General features: G+C 38.6%; 1 protein-coding gene across 4 annotated transcripts in view; it reads left to right on the top strand.

Moving 5' to 3' along the window:
- LOC106621523 (succinate-semialdehyde dehydrogenase [NADP(+)] GabD) overlaps nucleotides 1–15,890 on the top strand; it is a 21,420-nt gene extending 5,530 nt beyond the window's left edge. For 3 of the 4 annotated variants that reach the window (XM_070111610.1, XM_070111609.1, XM_014240420.3), the window contains 4 exons: nucleotides 9,334–9,585; nucleotides 9,663–9,951; nucleotides 14,624–15,123; nucleotides 15,180–15,890. In XM_070111610.1, the coding sequence (XP_069967711.1) occupies nucleotides 9,334–9,585; nucleotides 9,663–9,951; nucleotides 14,624–15,123; nucleotides 15,180–15,623 (1,485 nt within the window). In that variant the 3' untranslated portion in view covers nucleotides 15,624–15,890. The remainder of the gene's footprint in view (nucleotides 1–9,333; nucleotides 9,586–9,662; nucleotides 9,952–14,623; nucleotides 15,124–15,179) is intronic. The other variant, XM_070111611.1, reaches the window with a different exon arrangement.

Here is a 15,890-nt window from a genome sequence, read left to right as displayed (position 1 = left end):
AAACGATAGTAACATTACCTATTTTTTAAACCTCTGAAACCCACCTATCCCCTTAAGAAAGCTCTGAATTTTTATATCCTCGGTATACTCCTTAGATTTGTGTGCTTGACCCAAATTAGCTAACCTTTCAGTCTTCGTCGAAACTTATTGGCTTTTTGACGGCGATTCAGCAAGTCGATTTTGAAGATCTGCTACTGTTGTCACGATGCCGTGGTGCAGGGGCTTAGGTCGCAAGGCATTCTCGGCATCTCTCAACCAATGGGAGTAGTGCTGCCTAGTACCTCTCACGCGGGTTGTCAGAAGCCGCATGCGTGCGACAACCAAGAGCTGCCACCTCCTAATCCAGGGTGTTATGCGGCTCCCGTGCCCATTGGACGATTTGCAGCCAGGAGGTAAATTCGGCTGTATTCTAACGGAGCCTTCCCAATACCGGGCCGCATTGGGAAGTAACGGTGGCCTTACCGCGTCATGGGGCTCTGGCGCGGTGGACTTTCGCTTCCCCTCACTAAACGTTGACCGGACGGCTCGCCATGTCGAGCCTACGGTCGTAAGAACCAGATGGAGACAATCAAACAAAAAACAAAAAACTCAACAACGGACACAAAAGGGCAACAACAACAGCAAACGGACAAGGACAAGGCCAAAAAAACCAGCGTCGGTGCAGGTAAGGGAGCTTCAGGGGCTAAACAAAAGTTTAGCTTCCTGGACGTCCTTCCGCCAGAAGAGCGGGGGCTGTTCGAGGAGCATGCAAGGGATGACGATGACGACATGCCCTCGTGCAGCGGCGCTCAGCAGGTGAAATCTACTGCGGCTGGCGCTGAAAAAGCGAACCCCAAAGAGGCTCTCCCGAGCAGGATCACCTGCTCGGAATCGAGCGACTCGGAACGGGCATCTACCGGGGGGGTTCGCAAACGGAAGCGGAAGAGGGGAGGCAGACTACCCCCTCTACCACCAAATGGGAGTCCAGGCGGACAGGACGATCCCAGGAGGGCAGGCATGAGCGGCGCCAGCCTCAAATGGTACCTCAGGCACCTCCAGGAGGGGAAGACTCCGGAGGAAGCCGAAAAGTTGGCGCGTAACTGGATGAGAGGAAACAATGCCTCCCCTGCCTCGGAGAAGCGGAAGGGTGGCAGTACCGCGACTAGCAGCAAAAAGAGCAGCGGAATGCCAACGCCCGGTTAACGCAACTCAGGTCGCAAGGCGGGGTTGCGAAAAGGGCAGCGCCTTCGACCACTCAAGCTGCAAAACGCAAGAGTGGGCAGCTAACGCCACAGGAGCCGCCAAGCACCAAGCGGCAGAAAGGCAGCAACACACAGGGGACCGGATTCAGGGGATTCAGGGTGGAGGCTCAATCTCTGCATCGATGACGAATCGTACAAATTCGTCAGGAGAGCGAGCTTCCGACTGAATTATAGATTCAGTCCGGTGGTCCTGAGGCCATTTAAGCCTAAGACGGCCACCAAAAATGAAGCGGCGGAGAAACTGCTGGTAGATGAGGTTGCGACTCATCCCGGCACCAGTACATCGGAGCAGGCGGCAACCGAGAACATGGTGAAGGCGTCAGCCTCGGCCGTCATCGCGAGCAGCTTCATAGCGGATGGTCTGGGCATTCTACTGATCTAGGAGCCATGGATCTCCAAAGGAGAGGTCAGAGGCCTGAAAATGGTGAATAGCAAGGTAATTTGGGTCTCTCATGTGAGAGACCCAGAACCTGTATAGTAATTAGGAACGATATTAATTACTTTTGTATTTCAGAGTTCCTAACACAAGACCTGGTGGCTGTGCAGGCAAAATGTAACGAAGGAGCGGACTTCGTCCTGGCAGCGGCCTACTTTCCGGGAGACACGCTGACAGCACCACCAGAGGCCGTCGGGAGCCTCGTGGATTACTGCAGGAGGAACAACCTGCCCCTCGTCATGGGATGTGACTGCAATACACGGGGTGAGTCTTTACTTGAATTTATAGTAAGTAGTAATTTAAGCATTTTAAACGTGGGGTGCGAACCCACCTTTATAAGAAGGGAGGTGCTTGACATCACTCTTGGTAACGAACTCATGACTGGGCTGATCGGGAAATGGAGAGTGTCATCGGAACCCTCCATGTCAGATCACCGCATCATAAGACTCGCACTAGGGGTAGAGGTCAGGCAACTCCCTCCCAGGCGTATCCCCAAAAACACAGACTGGACCACCTTTAGGGATACGCTTGAAATAAATGTCAATAGGAGGGGGCAGCTGGACGGCAGTGCCACTGCTTCTGGACTGGAGAGCAGATTGTCTGCGCTAAATCAGTCCATTATAGAAGCATACAACCGTAGCTGCCCCCTAAAGACGACCACCAAGAACCGCAGCTGTCCCTGGTGGTCAAGTAGGCTCTCAGACCTAAGGAAAACGGTACGCAAGCTATTTAACAGGGCTAAGCGTACCGGGAACTGGGAGAACTATAGGTGCGACCTAACTGCTTACAGCAAGGAGATCAGGTCAGCAAAGCAGAAGAGCTGCAGAAATTTCTGTGAAAGTGTCTCCTCAACGCCAGAGGCTACAAGGCTGCATAAGGCTCTGGCTAGGGGCAAGACCGACACAGTACTAACAATTAAAAGACAGGATGGGACCTATACGTCCAGCGCAGAGGAAAGAGCCACGGCCCTTGTACTTGCGCACTTCCTGGAGACAATTCGAAAAGACCGAATTCGACCCAGAGTCGAACGAAAGCCATCTCGCTTAACAGCTCTTCACTGCGGACTCCATTAAGTGGGCTGTGGCCTCCTTCGAAAAATATAAGTCTCCGGGTGCGGATGGCATCCTTCCAGCTTTTATGCAACAGGGGGGGCAGGTCCTCCATCCCCACCTTGTTCTGCTGATGAGGGATAGCCTGGCGCTGGTAGGAAGGAAAGACTATTCGTTGGCAAAATCCTTCAGACCAATAAGTCTAACCTCCTTCCTACTGAAAAGCATAGAAAAGATCATAGACCACGAAATAAGATCGAAGGTGCTGAAAGCTGCACCGCTACACGCGACGCAGCATGCTTACAGAGCATGCAGATCAACCAATACTGCTCTGTATCAGCTGACCTCAGAGATCCGAAGTTCGTTAGACGGGGGTGAGGTGCTGCTGCACGTCTCACGAGAGTGTGTCAAAAGCACTAGAGAAAAGGGGTGTGGCGATGCCGGTGCGCAGATGGATTGAAGCAGTACTGTGCACCAGGATTGCCGAAACCACAGTAGGAGACACTAAGATTCGTTTTGGTACAACAAGAGGCTGTTCACAGGGTGGAGTGCTATCCCCCCTACTGTGGAGCCTAGTTGTGGACGATCGTCTCGAGCTGCTAACTAGCAACGGAATCCGCTGTCAGGGATATGCGGACGACATTGTTATATTAGCTAGGGGTAAATTCGCAAACACTCTCTGCGATATTGTACAAAGGGGATTAAGGCTGGCAAAGGAATGGTGTAGTGGGGTTGGCCTAAACATCAACCCCTCCAAAACTACAATCATACCGTTTACCAGACGCAGGTTGCTGCCAGGCCTCAGAAACCTATCCCTAGGTGGAACGGAGTTGGAGATGGCCAGCACGGTAAAGTACCTGGGCCTTACGCTAGACTCCACTATACGGTGGAAGCAGCATGTGGACCTGACCGTAGCCAAAGCTACGAAAGCGCTCATGGTGTGCAATCGACTTGCTGGGAAATCATGGGGCTGCAACCCAAGGATTTTCAGATGGTTGAACACCATGATTGTGAGACCGATCATAACATATGGAGCGGTGGCCTGGGTTTCCAAAGCATCGCAGACCTCGGTAGGACTTCCGACTATCGAAGCTGCAACGACTTGCCTGCATCTGCGCGTCGGGCGCGATGCGTACGTGTCCGACAACAGCACTGGAAGTAATGCTGGAGCTAACACCGTTACATATAGTGATCGAGCAGACGGCCAAACAGACCTTGCTTCAAATGTCAGCAAAAGGGTTTGACAAAGGGAAGGTAATCTCGTCCCAGCAGATGAAGGCCCTAAGTGACGCAATGCCACTGGCCCTTCTTGCAAGGGACAGCATTACCAAAACAGTAAGCTTCACTAGGAAGTTCAAGGTTACCCTTGGCAGTAAGGCAGAATGGAACGATTCCACGCTGGACCTACTACTAAAGAACAGTACTATCAAGTGGTACACCGACGGCTCGAAAACGGCGGAGGGGATTGGCGCAGGGGCCGCAGAACCACGCACCAAGCTCTTCATTCCCATGGGAAGTTTTCCTAGCATATTCCAGGCGGAGGTATATGCTATAAGTCGGTGTGTAGAAATAAACCTCCAACGCGACTACCGCAATAAGAGCATCGCCATACTCAGCGATAGTCAGGCAGCACTTAAAGCGATCTCGGCTTTTGAGGTCAAATCGCTACTAGTGCAGGAGTGTATAGAACGGCTGAACAGCTTATCAAGTCTCAACATAGTGCGCCTCATCTGGGTGCCTGGTCGCAGGGGTATAGCAGGAAACGAACTTGCTGACGAGTTAGCCCGCTCTGCAGCCTCTACAAACATGGTAGGACCAGAACCGTGCGTAGCGGTTGGTCCACATACCATTAAGGAGCTGCTCCGTAAAGAGGAAAGAGCAGGCAGGGAAAGACATTGGCAACATCTCCAAGGCATGCGCCATGCCAAGTTGCTAATAGGGGGTTATAACCTCAGACGGTTTAAAACCGTAATCAATCTCCCGAGGAACAGATTCCGACTACTGGGCGCGTTCTACACCGGACATTGCAGGCTCAACAAGCATTTATTTAACATGGGCTTGGTCTCCTCTGCAAACTGCTGGTTCTGCGACATGGAGTCGGAAACCCCAGAACACCTGATAGTGGACTGCACAGCAGTCTGCAGACGTAGAGTCAAGGCCCTGGGATCCATGTATCCAAACAGGGATCGCATCGCCTCATTGGCACCAAGCAGTATATTGGAGTTCATCAATATGCTAGGGCTAGATGAGTCGCTGTGACTTAGGGGAGGGCACAATAGACCACAGGTCGCAGTGCATACCTCAATCTCAATCAATCAATCAATCATACAGTCTTTCTACAGCGTTCATCGTTTCATAGCTACTCGACTCGCAATTAAGATGGTTTGTAAGATTTCTGCTGTAGATTCTTTAGTACAATTAATTTGCAGCTGCCGTCTTTGGAATAGAATTGTGCTGTCAAAGATTGTAACTCGCGGAGACGATCTTTCAATTCGTCCATTTCAGCTTTAATTTTATCCTGCTCTTTCGAAGTTAGTTGGGACACTTCTGCTATTTGTAAGGCCCCGGCGATATACGTGCGTATATTTTATTTTTATCCATTGCTTGTGTTCATGGACTTAACAATTGCTGAACACTGAGTCTTCTCTATTCAGGAATCTTTTTTTTTCTTTAGTCTGTGTGTCTTCTGCTACAGTTGCAAGTAATAATAGGTTGTTTGAACCTGAGGGATTAATGTGCCTAATTTGATAGTCGAATTAGGTTACTTGTAATTTACCTAAAAACTAGGTATAGGAGCTAAATTTATATCCGCAACCGCAGTTTTTGACAGTTTTTTCAATAACTGCACTTCATTTGAGAAGCGACATATATATATATATAAAAATATTTCTGATTAATTTATTATAGTTATGAAAAATGATTTCTAAATTTTACAAAATAATTATATATTACTATTAATTAAAATAATTTACCAACCAGTGTCCATCCATTTTTTGTTAGTTGTTGTTAGTTATTGAAAAACCGCCTCCTTCCCACACACCGATTCTTAGGGCAATTTCCTCAATATCTGGTTAATAATATACTTAACCGCTGGTAGCTTAACTGGATGATAGCTTTAACTTACACAACCGTTTTCCCCAAGTGGTGGTTAGCTGACCTACATATAGTTCGATTATTGTGAATGCTTCGCGAAAACAGTTTGCAAAACTATATTGTAAAAACGTAAAATTGTGTAAATGTATGTGCATGTTCAGACTAAGGCATTTTTGCTGCCCAAAACCGTTTTCGTAGGGGAAGGAACGACGAGGAGAGACTGCGGCGCATGGGTGGAACGCTTTGTCTTATTTTTCGTAACAGTTCGCTGCTACTCAATTCGGCATTTCTTTTCTTAAACCTTTCATGGTAGCAACAGTGGTCGGTTTCAAAAGAATATTTACCTCATGTTCGGATATTTAAATCCGTTTACTCTTTTTTGTATGTAAAGTGCATATATGAATGAATATATGCTTAATATAATATATAAAAATAACGCGCGAATAGATTTTATAGCTGACAGCTGTCATATCATGTTATGATTAAAAACTAATCAAGACTCCTTTTTTCGGTCAAGTTTAAAAGAAGTTAACTGAAATAATAAACTTAGCAATATTATATTCAATAAACACAATTATAAAATTTGTTTAAATTTATATTCAGTCACTTTATTTTGTTGCTTACGATCATCCTTTTCTTATGAAAAATTAAGAATTGATTTTGTTAGTTATTTTTAACACCATGAAGTGGCAGTGCTGCCAAATTCAACTTTGAGATCATGGTCTCTCTCAACAAGCTGAGGAATTTCGCCCGAGAGTTTTTTTTGGGGAATTATCCGATAGTTTGCTTAGTGTGCTTATACATTGGGACTCTTTTGTAACCCAAACCGGTTTATTGTTGGCAAAGGGACGACGAGGAAAGACGAAGGGACCGTGCCTATCGTCTTCGGGTGGCACGCTTAGTGTTTTTGTTAGTTTCAGCTCGCTTCTACCCTTTTCAGCATTCCTTTTCACTTTCAAATTCTTTGAACGGTTGCAAGAGCGCTCGGTTTCAAATGAATTCGTTCACAAAGTTGAATTCTGTTATCTATCTTTTGTATGTAAGATGCAAATATGTATGCATAGAATAATAGAAATATTTTTAAAAATTGTAAATAAGGAGGAAATTAAGATATAGATTATGGAGTAATGAAATTATGAATTTTTAATACGGAGTAAGGAAATATCGAATTCTTAATACTTAATGATTAGAAAATTCTTGTTATAAATTTGGCTTTAAAAATATTAGTAGCGGATATTCAATACATTCTGGTGGATTAGGGAATTCCCGTCTTAAGTATTTCTTTGAAACTTTTAAGCGGGTAGGTATTATGCACATTGTTCTACCATATTCATGGTAATTCATTGCAAGTAAAATGTGTGACCATCATCTCAACATACAAATGAAATATGCAGCACGCTCTAAGTGTTGCGCAGTCGAACCGCACAAATATTTACGAAAATTTTGTGAAAAGGAATGCAGAAAAACTAGACTCGAATTGCTGGACTCTTTTTGGGTGGGCTTTAGTTTAGCATCCCACGATTTCAGGGTTAAGAGGGGTATGGTTGGCTAGAGGAGATTCTCCAGATCACGAATATATATAATTATTATATATATTATATAACTTATAGTTTTCGAGATATTTGCATTTAAATTTGAAAATTTCACAAATTTCATTTTACAATTTCTCGAATTATGGTTATCTTTTCTTTTATATTATGCACTTATTATACACTAACTTTTCACTTCAATGTTTCTGCATATTTATTTTATATTAAATATTTAAGTATTTGCTTTAAATAAGCATTTAATTTTTACACAATTTTCGTAATATGAACAATAACAAATGGGTTCCATGTTGTCAGATAATAAGTGTTGCAATATCTATTATATATATATATATTTTGAAAGCGAATTAAAATGAACAATAAAAGAGGATTATACCCCAAATACATGAACTATAATTTTGTTCATTCTCTTCTATTGATTAATTATGGATTGGTCAGGGTTACTTTTTTAAAGCGCGGCCGAAGGCCGCCAGTGCAGAAAGAAGTCTGACGCGATTGAATTATGAACACCCCGGTGTTTGACCGACCAAGGTTATTTTTTGGAAGCGCGGCCGAAGGCCGCCACTGCAAATGAAAAATCTTAAAAAAAAGCAATGTTAAAGAGAATATATCACTCTCTATAAACTTCAATTTTTATTAAGAATAATTATAATAACAGTGAAGATTTTGAAAATTTGATATATGAATACATATGGCGTAAAAATATAGTAAATCAGCATCATGATCCATTTGTGAAATTATCAGATGCAATAAAACATACGTTTAAGCCATAAAACCTTTTTCTTTTATTAAAATGGTAAATTAAGTTCATAATATTTTGTAGGGGGTGATTGGGTTTTTTATTTATTTTGATTGCTTTCATCCGTTTGGATATGGCAACACTTATTATCTGACAACATGGAACCCATTTGTTATTGTTCATATTACGAAAATTGTGTAAAAATTAAATGCTTATTTGAAGCAAATACTTAAATATTTAGTATAAAATAAATATGTAGAGAATTTGAAATAAATGAGGGTCAAAAGAGTCCCAATGTTAAAGCACACTTACAGTATTATATTTAAAATCGTTTGTGCCGTTTCACATTGGGATTCAAAAGAGTCTGATGTTTTTCAAATTTTCTTTTGGTGTCGCTCTGGGCATTCACACGGTCAAAAAGAGTCCAGCAACTCGAGCCTAGTTTTTCTGCATTCCTCTTCACAAAATTTTCGTAAATATTTGTGCGGTTCGACTGCGCAACACTGCGTGCTGCGTATTTCATTTGTATGTTGAGATGATGGTCACACATTTTGCTTGCAATGAATTACCATGAATATGGTAGAACAATATGCATAATACAAGTACCTACCCGCTAAATAGTTTTAAAGAAATACTAAAGACGGGAATTTCCTTATCCACAAGAATGTATTGAATATCCGCTACTAATATTTTCAAGGCCAAATTTATAATAGGAATTTCCTAATCTTTAAGTATTAAAAACTCATAATATCTTTACTCCGCATTAAAAATTCATAATTTGTTTACTCCATAATCTATATCTTAATTTTCTCCTTATTTACAATTTGTCATAATATTATATATCTATTATTCTATGCATACGTATTTGCATATTACATACAAAAATAGATAACAGAACTCAAATTTGCGATCGAATTCATTTGAAACCGAGCGCTCTTGCAACCATTCAAAGAATTTGAAAGTGAAAAGGAATGCTGAAAAGGATAGCAGCGAGCTGTTACGAACAAGAACACAAAGCGTGCACCCGAACACGAGTGGCACGGTCCCTTCGTCTTTCCTCGTCGTCCCCTCGCCCACAATAAACTGGTATGAGACTCTTTTGAGTCCCTGTGTGAAACGGCACTGACAAAACCGATAATACTGGGTATATAAACTCCCAACTGATTATTCGCTTACATCCCTATTTGATTTGAAAGACATAATGCTGTTTTGTAATATTTTGCGACAGAAACTTGTTTTACTGGATACCAAGCCATTTTCATCTTTGGTACAGTCAAAGGCCTTTATAAATGGGAATTGGATTAATGCAAGCTGTAATAAAACGTTTGAAGTCATCAATCCAGCTAATGGAAGTGTGGTCGGATCTGTTCCTAATATGGATGTTAATGATGCTGCTCTCGCAATACAAGCAGCTAAGAATGCGTTTGAACAATCTGAGTGGCCTAAATTTACGGCCAAAGAACGTTCGAGTTTGTTGAAGGTGGCGTTTTATTTACTAATACTTATTTGGAATTTTATAGTACAATAAAATAAACCAACTCAAACTTTATATTGCAGAAATGGTTTCATATGATTGATAAAAATGTAAATGAAATATCTTCTATTATGAGTGCGGAATCTGGAAAACCAATTCATGAAGCTCGTGGAGAAGTTGCCTATGGTAATGCTTTTATTGAATGGTTTGCGGAAGAAGCGCGCCGAATTTATGGGGACATAATACCGAGTCCGGTTAAAGATCGAGAAATAATTGTAATGAAACAGCCTTTAGGTGTCGCAGCTCTTATTACTCCGTGGAATTTCCCTTTAGCTATGATAACTCGAAAGGCCGGTGCGGCATTGGCAGCAGGTTTGAAATAATGCATGCAAAAAGTCCATTCGAATTTGATTTTTCATAACGATGAATAGATTGGAAATGAACAAATATCTTAAAGTAAAAGTTTCTAGGCGAATAGAAATCCCTGAAGAAGGTTATTACAGTCTTAAAAGGCGGGATTCTACTGAAAAATAGTATATATTTTAATGGTGCCAAATATTTTTGAAGTTTTTAAAATATATACATTTAAATTTCGGGTAAATTTTAGATGAGCATCCCCAAATTCGGTATTTTTCATATTTTAATTGGTATGGGCGGATAGAGTTGGTTCTATAGATTAGAAATATGTATATATGTATGTGTATATAAGCTGGCGCTGCCGCTTTTGCAAATTACATATGTGTATTTAGGGAAAACTTTAGTTTAGCATCCTACGATTTCAGGGTTAAGTGGGGTATGGTTGGATAGAGGAGATTCTCCAGATCTCGAATATATATAATTATTGCCGCCGGAAACTTATAGTTTTCGAGATATTTGCATTTTAAGTTGAAAATTTCACAAATTTCATTTTACAATATACCATCCCATGATTCAGGGTTAAAAGGGGTGCGGTTGGAGATAGAGAAGATTCCGAAGATCAAGAATATATATAATTATAGCCGCCGGAAACTTATAGTTTTCGAGATATTTGAATTTGTTGAAAATTTGACAAATTTTATCTAGCAATTTTTCGATTTATAGTTAATTTTTCATTTAAATTATACACTTAATATATACTAACACTTATCTACATTGTTTCTACATATTTATTTTATATCAATTCTTTTAAAATTTGCTTTTAATAAGCGTTTTATTTTTACACAATTCTCGTTATATGCACAATAAAAAAAGGGTATGCAACCCTTGACTCCCATGTTGACAAATAATAAGTGTTGACTTTTTCAAACGAATGAAAGCAATCAAAATAAAAAAAAAACCCAATCACCCTCTACAAAATATTACGAACTTAATTTTATATTTTAATAAAAGAAAAAGGTTTTATGGCTATAACGTATGTGTTATTGTTGACAAATAATAAGTGTTGACATTTTCAAACGAATGAAAGCAATCAAAATAAATAAAAAAAAACCCAATCACCCTCTACAAAACATTATGAACTTAATTTTCCATTTTAATAAAAGAAAAAGGTTTTATGGCTTAAACGTATGTTTTATTGCATCTGATAATTTCACAAATGGATCATGATGCTGATTTACTATATTTTTACGCCATATGTATTCATATATCAAATTTTCAAAATCTTCACTGTTATTATAGGTAATTATCCTTATATTCACTTATTATCTGACAACATGGAACCCATTTGTTATTGTTCATATTACGAAAATTGTGTAAAAATTAAATGCTTATTTAAAGCAAATGCTTAAATATTTAATATAAAATAAATATGTAGAAACACTGAAGTGAAAAGTTAGTGTATAATAAGTGCATAATATAAAAGAAAAGATAACCATAAATCGAGAAATTGTAAAATGAAATTTGTGAAATTTTCAACTTAAAATGCAAATATCTCGAACTAAGTTTCCGGCGGCAATAATTATATATATTCGTGATCTGGAGAATCTCCTCTATCCAACCATACCCCTCTTAACCCTGAAATCGTGGGATGCTAAACTAAAGCCGACCCGAAATAAATTTGAAGAGATGAACTAGTAAAGTGGTAGTGGATATAAAACTGTAAAATTAATTATAAATCGGTAAAAATACGTTCCTGAAAAAATAGCGTTTTTGAATTTTAAATACATTTATTTTAAAAACTATAAGTCAGCGGCATATATATATATATATATTAATCACATCTCTATTCGTCCATACTAATTTTAACTCCGAATTCGGGGATGCAATTGTTCGTTTAGTTAAAACACAAACAGAGTTTGGAGAACAACTAAGAAATTTAAAAATATCAGAATATTTCAGTAATTTTAAAACGGTGACCAAGTTGTTGTTGTAGCGGCAGAATTTTGCCGAGTAAACAGTCCTTGGCCGGAAAAAATCGGGGTCCGGCGGCCAGGTCAGGATTAACGGTCAGGAATACCATTTATCCATTACATAATCCTAAAAGTCTGTCTCAATTGTTCTCTTATAATAAGAGATAAGAGTTCGTTGTGAAGTTGATGCCTTGAAAAGCAATAAAGAGATAGAAATTTAACTAAACCCAAAAATTTTGTTTGTTCTAATTTTCATATGTATCTATCTCGATTAGTTTTAGGTGTTACAAAGAACCATTAGATGAACAAAACTGTTATAATCTCTTCCAGCATGTTGTGAGAAACTGTGAAATGTGTATGGTTTAATTGAACAAATTTTAGATTTTTAATTGCAACAATCAGGGTGTTGTAGAATCCAATACAGATTTGCTTAGTTGTCAGAATTGCAAACCAGTTCTGATTTTCAATGGTGTCACAGAATCTGATTGGATTTTCGTCCTTTCCAAAAAACGAAAAATCAATATTCGAATCAGCTGTTGTGAAAAAACTTGCAAGTGGATAAATTTGGAAGCAATTCTATTAAAGTTTACAATGAGTTCCCCAATTTTATTATTTGTTTTATTGGAGGAAAAAAGCAACGAAAATATTAAAAGAAAACTATTAAGAGATCACAGTAATCCACTTGATGGCCAAGTGAAATTTAGTTTGGGCTTACTTGTATGCTTATGTATTTAGTAGCCTACTTTACAGATTTATATTACATTATCGCCTGAACAAAGATGCATTTGTTGTGGTGTTAAATTACGTTTTGTAAATCCTATTAAAATATCTGGTTTTTTTTTCCATAAAATCAATAGTTAGTGCATTTTGTGTTCTAATCTTATGTTTTCCCCTATTGAAATAGACACAAGTTAACTCGTAACAATAAAATAAATAAATTTCTTAACTTACATTTCAAATTTGTCATCGACTATCTTCTTGCATTATTTCTGATAACAAAACCGATATAATTTCTGTTTCGAACATCAATGTAATAATGAATTCATGACATCTACTGCATTTTTATACCCTGAACAGGGATATTAAGTTTGCCACGAAGTTTGTAACACCAATAAGAAAACGTCGAAGAGCCTATAACATATCTACATAAATCATCAGCATGATGAGCTGAGTTGATTTAGCCATGCCCGTCTGTCTGTCAATCCGTCCGTCCGTCTGTATATATGCAAACTAGTCAATCCGTTTTTAAGCTATCGATCTGAAATTTTACACCTGTCCTTTTTTCACTAAGAAGCTGCTCATACGTCGGAACGACCGATATCGGACCACTATAGCATATAGCTGCCATACAAACTGAACAATTGGAAGCAAGTCCTTGTATCGAAACTTTTTTATTTGACGTAATATCTTTACGAAATTTGGCATGAGTTATTTTCTAAGGCAACAACGTAATCTTCGAAATAAACTGTTTAGATCAGATCACTATAGCGTATAGCTGCCATACAAACTGAACGATCGGAATCAAGAGCTTGTATGGAAAACTCTTTCATTTGACGAGATATCTTCACGAAATTTGACACACATTATTATTTAAGGCAATAGTGCAATCTTCGAAGAAATTGTACAGCTCGGATGGCTATATCATATAGCTGTCATATTAACTGAACGATCGGAGTAAAGTGCCTGCATGGAAAACTTTTTTATTTATTTTGGAATCAAGTTATTGTATTTGTATCTGTGAAGGGTATTATAGCTTCGGTGCAACCGAAGTTAACGTTTTTTCGTGTTTATTATTGGTTTCAATTCTGATTCCGACAACTATCGGATTTTACAACAACCTTGATAATGCATAGTTTTTGTTGATATCTTTATGTGTATTCAGTTGTCTCAATACTGGATTTGGTATTTGTTATATAAGAAAAATAGTTGAGAATATCACTTACTCGCGTCGGTAGCTTTAAGACATCATAATATTTAGCTTTTGTGAGTATAATACAGTTAGTATTTAGATTAATACATAATTAAAAAAAAATCTTACCTTTGAAGAAAAAAGGGTGTTCACAACATTAAACATACGTTGTTCGAAACTTGTGTGTGCTCATTACCACTCTAGCACGTCGATATTTCAATGTACTTTAATAAATAAAGGTAAGTTTATAATTTTTTTTTTTACCAGTATATGTTATTTTATAAAAGTAAAAACATAGCATCACTAAATAAGGTTTCGACTTGACTTAACAGAAATTTGAAAAAAAATTATGGTTTTAAAAGTAATAGCTGTGTGTGTTGATTCAGTTCCAACCGAAGTTTCGTGCGGGGACCATCACTAATCGTTAGAGTCTCCTCTAAAATCAATCGGAAAAAATAGTTTTGCGTGATGGAAGCTTTTTATTTATTTAACAAATAGGCGGTCTTAGGACTTTTGTTTTAAGATTTTCGGAATAAAACCAACAGTTAATTGCGTATAAAAAATCGAAACTACCCTATCCTACCATGATTATTACATTATAATACGATAGTTTGGACAGCATTAAGCGTATTAAAGGATATGGAAGTTATCACTGATGGTTGAGAAAACAGGGCAAATTTTTGATACGTATGACCAAGAAATCGTGCTAAGAGCATATTTGTTTGAAACCCCATATAATTTAAATTATTCTAAAGCATATTATTTATGCCCATTATTTTGTATAAATTAAAATTAAGTTTTTTAATAGGCTGTACTATTGTGATCAAACCGGCTGAGGACACGCCACTTACAGCTCTAGCCCTTGTTAAACTGGCGGAGGAGGCTGGTTTTCCGGATGGAGTGATTAACATTGTAACGACGAATAATGCAGCGCCCATTGGTGATTTGTTTTGTAAGAGTCCTGATGTTAAGGGTATATCTTTCACTGGGTCTACAGAAGTTGGGAAATGGTTATTCCGAAATTCATCAGATGGAATTAAACGTATATCATTAGAATTAGGTGGAAATGCTCCATTTATTGTGTTTAACACTGCGAACTTAGAAAAGGCTGCGGATGCTGCAATTGCTTCGAAATTTCGAAACTGTGGGCAGACTTGTGTATCAGCAAATCGCTTCTTTTTGCAACATGAAATACATGACAAATTTATTGATTTAATAAAACAACGGGTTGAATCACTAAAAGTTGGAGATGGTTCAAAGCCAGATGTTCAAATCGGTCCACTTATAAATAACATGCAATTTAAAAAGGTAAGGCGATACAATTATTTCAATAGAATTACTGATGATAACTGTTCCCAATTTAGGTTAGCTCATACGTTGAAGACGCTCGTTCAAAAGGTGCTGAAATATTATTTGGTGGTAACCCACTAGAAAAGTTGGGAAAGCTATTTTACTCGCCGACAATAATCTCAAATGTGCCAGCTAATGCTAAGTTGTATACGGAGGAAGTTTTTGGACCCGTTGTCTCAATAGTCAAATTTAAAACCGAAGAAGAGGTTATACATGCTGCTAACAATTCCAGGCGGGGTCTTGCTGGATATTTTTTCAGTGAAAATATACAGCAAGTATTTCGTGTTGCTAGACTTTTGGAAGTTGGTATGGTTGGTGTTAATGAGGGATTAATTTCTGCCGCTGAAGCACCGTTTGGGGGTGTTAAAGAATCAGGTATTGGTCGCGAAGGTAGCCATCATGGTATTGACGAATACGTCGAAATTAAATATATTTGCATGGGAAACTTGAAATATTAAAAATTACCGTTTTCACTATTAAATGGTTATCAATTAGATTACTATATTAGAACATAATTAATTAATATGTACTAATGAAATATAATAATAATAAAGTAATATAAAAGTATAAATTATGAATTATGTAGCAAAATTTATCTAAAATTTATACATATATGAATATATATTAATGTATATTTTAATATGTTATAAGTGGTCATATGTCATATGTGTTAATTTTCTTGTCTTCCAATAAACTATTATGAAAAGCGCATGCTGCATCTATAA

This window comes from Bactrocera oleae, chromosome 6, assembly GCF_042242935.1.
Source record: "Bactrocera oleae isolate idBacOlea1 chromosome 6, idBacOlea1, whole genome shotgun sequence".
Taxonomy (NCBI): domain Eukaryota; kingdom Metazoa; phylum Arthropoda; class Insecta; order Diptera; family Tephritidae; genus Bactrocera; species Bactrocera oleae.
This window is presented reverse-complemented; position numbering and strand designations above follow the sequence as displayed.